General features: G+C 35.3%; 1 protein-coding gene across 4 annotated transcripts; it reads right to left on the minus strand.

Moving 5' to 3' along the window:
* Nucleotides 552-3330, minus strand: LOC107630696 (GDSL esterase/lipase At4g10955). 4 transcript variants are annotated; one of them, XM_016333900.2, is made up of 3 exons: nt 3088-3330; nt 2169-2269; nt 552-1774 (listed from the first exon to the last, which is right to left on the minus strand). In XM_016333900.2, the coding sequence occupies exons 2-3, from the start codon at nt 2228-2230 to the stop codon at nt 757-759; spliced, it is 1080 nt and encodes a 359-aa protein (XP_016189386.1). In that variant the 5' UTR covers nt 2231-2269; nt 3088-3330; the 3' UTR covers nt 552-756. The 4 variants fall into 4 exon arrangements, with proteins under 4 accessions (XP_016189386.1, XP_020974722.1, XP_020974721.1 ...); XM_021119063.1 differs by having other exon boundaries at nt 2169-2474; nt 3088-3285; XM_021119062.1 differs by having other exon boundaries at nt 2169-2832; nt 3088-3285.

A 5603-nucleotide genomic window follows, 5' to 3' on the forward strand; every position in this document is an offset into this window, starting at 1 on the left:
CAAATAGTTCTCACTAATTTATATTATTGAAAGAGTATTTTAGTTAAGGATTTAATTTTAATGTATCGTTAGTATAAAATAGTTTTACACGTTCATCCAATTACGTAACGTTAAATAAACAAAAGTAACTACATTTTATATTGACCGCATTAATAGTATCCAAAAGAAAGGATACAATTAGATAATGATATAAAATATTTTAAACTATAAGTGTATCAAAATTAAACTTTTTATTTAAATAGACTAAAAAATATATTATTTTAATCTTTGTAAAGAAGGGGAGTCCTATTTCTAAATAGAAGGGGGATGTCATTTTAATGTCTTGAAAAAAAATTATAGTTTCATTTTCTCTTAAAATAATATATTGTTAGTCTATTTGACCCAAATATGAAAATACACAACAATATAATTATATTTATAAATTAGAGATAATTGTTTGATTCAGCAGTTTATTCAGCAGTTTTGTTTCTTCTTCCCACAAATTTAAGGAGCCTATGTAAAAGGAACTAAGGAAGTACCTTTGTCCATTGAATGGATTTGCACTCAAGATAAAATAGTTTTAAAAAAACCACTGAATTAATTTCATGTACATTCCAGACAGTGTAACTAAATTGAATTATATAATTTGCTAATTCGTTCACAAGCACTCTACATGTATTTACGAAACAGAAGTTCAAATGAACAGTTAAACATTGCGCATATGCGAAAAGAATTTCATCTGTCCTTGCATGTAAATGCAGAAGAAACAGCGTGGAACTACTTGTATTTGTAGAGCTTGCGTTCGACGCGCAAATCGGGTTGCCACCATTGGTGAATCCCATGGGCTTCTCGGAAATCACGTGCAGGAATAACATTAACTGTCATAGAAGCCGAAGGAATGAGGTGCAGGGCTTCAGATTCCTTCCCAAACGCACTCATCACTAATCCACCAAGCGAGTTTTGAGTGGCTAACCTTTCAATGAATCCTGCTCCAATTTCCTCCATCTTTCTTCTGTGCTCGAAGTATCCAATATACTCTGAGCATATATGGTCCGATGGATTCACAAATAAACCTGGGACCCAAGCAGCCAAAGCATCAAATGATGCAACACACAGATCCTTCTGCTGCTGCGGCTGCTTGCCCTGTTGCAGCGGCTGCTTGCCCTGCTGCTGCTGCTTGGCTTTCATGGCTAGGGTGAGTCCAGCTGTTATCACACTGCCAGCAAATCGAATCCCATGTTTCACTCTCTCATCCTTAATTCTCTCTATTGGAGCAGATACAAATGGTGGGTTGAAAAGAAAAGATTCAACAAACGTGCCCGTCTGAGCCAAGGTTTTGCCAGTAAGCAATGCCATTGCTGATCCTAAGGAGTGTCCAGCTAACCAAACATTCGAATCACCTACAGTTGCTACCATATTTCGAACAGCATTCAGAGCTATGGTAGAGCGAGAAGTTTGATGAAGACCTTGTTGGATAAAGTGGATATCCAGCTCAATGTCACGTGAAACCGAGTGCTGTTTGGTTAGAGTACCACGAAAGGCAATCACATAACGTGGACTTCGGTATAAAGTGTCATTACGTGGAGACAATGGAGGTTTGAACTCAAAGATTGCACCAAAGATGGAAGAATCAACATCATCTACAAGTGGACGAAGCAACTGAAAGTGGAAGAATGCCCACCAAGGCAGTGCAAGAGCATTTTGATCTTTGCGTTTTTCTTGCCGGTCCCTTTCTAGAATGTAAACAGCTTGGACCAAACTAGCAGCAACTGACATTCGATGATGCGCGTTATCCCTGAATCAAAGAGTAGATATTGTGTATTAGCGAACCAGTTCCAAAAAGAGAAATAAATGAAAATTCTCGGCTACAACGTTTAGCAATCAACTGGTATCCTCAAAAGAATTTAAATTGAAGCGTCAGTTTCCCTCTGTATTAAAGTTATAGCCTTATAGGCAAAAGGAATTATCCGATTTTATGTCTCACAAGACTCACTAGTTGCCAACTTGCAACATATTATATTTTCTTGAACTTAGACTGTTATGCACAGTTAAGGCATATGATATCCATGTCTGCTATTTAGAGGTGGTTAAAAGAACTAATAATCCAAGTACAGAAGTAGTGAAGTAAATAGAAACGTATCATCTAACTACAAAAACTTATAGGAAAAACACGGGAAAATTTATCTTACCATTGGACACAAGTCAAATGCAAGGGTCCTGAGAGATCAAAATTTTCCCTCTCGAAATCCATTGCACCCTATACAACCCCTGCTGCCTTCCTTCTCAGTATCTTCGGAAATTGCCAAAAGAAAGAGGGTAAAAGAGGGAAGGACATGAATCAGTTTAAAGTCAATCGGATTCAGTGCATCGATGCATAATACATCTACAGCTAAAATGAAAAAATTATTTCTGTTGTTTCCGACAACAGTAAACATCTCAAAAGTCAATACTGTACACCTGCATAACATACTGCCAAAATCTGCTTTCGTGACAATCCATACGAGCAAATTCCACAAATTAGTACTTATTCTCATAAATCAACAAATTTTATAAACTAAACAAAATAACGTCGAATCCCTTCCTGACAAATGAAGCATGATGACAATCACGGAAAGCAATATTCACGGTTAACTCCCCGAATTTTCAGAGAGCAGAAAGAAAACCGAACCACACAAGCCTCTGAGAATCTAGCCATGCAAATTTACTCGAAGGAGTGTTTTATTTAATTTAAACGTGACTTGCAAAACATAAAACTGACATCCAAAGTCATGGGGTTCGACTATGTTTTTATGACTGTTGTCAAAGACCTAAAACAACCCTCCTCCTCCTTTATCCAAAGTATGCTGATTAAATCTGAATAGAAGAAATCATATCAATTGTTTATGAACAGGAAAGACAAAAGAAGAACGATAAGGCCGGAGAATTCATGTGTCTATTCAGGAACAGAATGAAAAGCGCATTCGAGATAAGAGATCGTGCAACTGGCTATGTTTGTGGTTTGAGATTTACATAGAATTTATAATTGCGTATACCAGAATTAAAATAAAAAGGAAATGAAAAGAGGAACGGAATGAGAAAGGGGTGAAAATAGAGGGAGAGAGTAGTTACCTGAGAAATGGAGAGGGAGAGTAAGAGGGTTGGATTTAGATTAGTTGTATTGTTAGATGACTTAGATCTAGGCCTCTGGTATCGTCTTTCCAAAGGAACGTTGTTTTGGTGTTTGGATTAGTTGAGCGACGTCGTATGGTGTAATTCCTCCCCCTTTAAGAGGGATCAGGGATCTGCCACACCCCACAGGTCCACATATTCCCGGCTTCAAAGCATATATGCTTTTAAAGCTACACGTACAGTTGTCAGCCACCATCGACACCCTTTTTAATTTAAAGATGGGCTAGACATTCATATAATTTTAATCTAAGTAGATTCAATACTAAAAATATCTAATTTCATTAGGCTTTGTTTTGATATAAGAAAGAAAATAAGAGGAAAGAAAATGAGAGAAGAGAAAATAGAAGGAAAAACTACCAAAAGTACCCGTAAAATTTACGAATGTTGACAAAAGTACCCATAAATTAAGGAAATTAACGTTATACCCATGAAAGATGGGTTCCGTATGACAAAAGTATTTAAATCATAATTTTTTTGTTAATTTTTTAATAAAATTCCTAAATTACTTTACATTCAACCTCAACTCACTTTTTCAACCTTTCATAACTCAATTTGCACCAACTCTTGCCATGGAGTCCAAAACTATTCCTACAACAAATCAGACCAAAATCAATGATATTGGTGGTGGTAGAAGATCGGACCTCGACCAATTCACTCATAAGTTTATAATCCATACCCAAACCAAATTAATCAAACACAAAAAAATACTCAAAACATAAAAATTTTTAAATCCATTCATCCAATTTCAATTCACTTTAGCAAAACTAGAAATAAAAAAAGCCATCAACCATAAAAAATCAACAAATCCATTCATCAAATTTGAAATTTATTTCTGCAAAAATCAGAAGTAGAAGTAGCCATCAACTGAATTTTTTGTAAATCAATCTCAACCTGCATAAAAAATAGAAGCAGATTTAAAAAAAATAAAACAGTATCATTTTAGTAGTAACTAATTTCTAAAAAGAAGAAAAATAAAATAAAAATGTTTAAAAAAAAAGAAATACTTTTTTCTTCGCCGGCCAACTGTAACATCGTCAATGGCAGAACCTCCATCCACAGTGCCGCCTCCCTTTTTTCTTTGATTTCTCTTTATCGAACCCCCTTTCTGCATGCAAGAGTACCACGACCCCTCTCTCTTCTCAGATGTGCGACGACGGTGTTCTCCTCAGTTGGGTCAGACATGTCACGACGACGTTCTCTTCGGCTGCAACAGGCGCGCCACGGCAGCTTTCTCCTCAGATTGGGTCACAGGTGTGTGATGAAGGTGTTGTAGTCACCTTAATAGTGAGAGGGAGAAGCAATGAGAGGGGAAGAGATTGGCGGTAATGGAGTAGGTGAGTGGCGGACGGCAATGAGGAGGTAGGAGGAGAGTTTCTGTGACTCTATGAGGATTTTTTAGGAATAAGTGAGGAGAGAGGAAGAAGAGAAGAGAGGGAGTGACGGTAGAATGGGGTTAGGGTGGGATAGTTTAGGAATTTTATTAAAAAAATAGGATTTTGATACTTTTGTCTTACAGAACCCATCTTTCATGGGTACAGCGTTAATTTCCTTAGTTTATGGGTACTTTTGTCAGCATTCGTAAACTTCATGGGTACTTTTGGTAGTTTTTTCATAGAAGAAAAAGTAAAGTTATTTATGTGTTGTTTGGATGAAGGGAAAATGGATGGAAAGAAAATAGAGAAAAAAATTTCTTTTGTTTGGATGAAAAGAAAAGTGAGAAAAAAGAAAATCATAATGATAAAAAATTACATTAATACCCTTATAATAAAATAAAGTATAAATATTTTTATTTATTTATGTTTTATTTCATTTTATGAATATTATAAAATATTATAATTTTATAAATTATTAATAGAATTAGGGATAATATTGTAAATACATTAAAGATAACATTTCCTTCTTGTTTTTTTGCTTGTAATGGATGGAAAATTTTTTTGGTGGGACCCACACCAAAATTTTCTTTCCTTTCTGTTTTCTTTGGCATCAAACAAAGGAAAATGACATTTTTCACTCATTTTCCTTCCATCATTTTTCTTTCCTCCAATTTTTTCCCTAAACCAAACATAGTGTAAATGAAATGTGTATTACACGCGCTGAAACTCCCAAAAACGTTAATATTCATTCGCGCTTTGAATATGAAATAACGTTTCTTTTTCTCCCTCAAAATCGCTATTGGAGAAATTTAAATCTCTCTCAAAATCTCTCAAACCTCGTTCGTAACGGCTGCTACTAAAGAATTGAGTAAAGCTTTCGAAAGAAAGAAGAAAAAACACACAAAAACAACAACAAAAATTCCGCAAGGTATGAGAAAACCTATTCTTATTATGTTCATTTAATTTTTCGCAAATCTCGCGTTTTTCCTAGTTCAATTTTAGGTTTAATGGATTGAGTTAGTTCGTTTAGTAGATTGACTTATTCTGATTCGATTTTTTTTCGTAACTAGGGCATACGAATAG

The sequence above is a fragment of the Arachis ipaensis genome, chromosome B03 (genome assembly GCF_000816755.2).
Source record: "Arachis ipaensis cultivar K30076 chromosome B03, Araip1.1, whole genome shotgun sequence".
Taxonomy (NCBI): Eukaryota; Viridiplantae; Streptophyta; class Magnoliopsida; order Fabales; family Fabaceae; genus Arachis; species Arachis ipaensis.

Bases quoted from the DNA above. Each gene is read 5' to 3' on its own strand.
- LOC107630696 (XM_016333900.2), bottom strand. From the start codon at position 2,230: ATGGATTTCGAGAGGGAAAATTTTGATCTCTCAGGACCCTTGCATTTG. The intron at 1,775-2,168 runs GTAAGATAAATT...TCTTTGATTCAG, and splicing joins CATTTGACTTGTGTCCAATG to GGATAACGCGCATCATCGAA.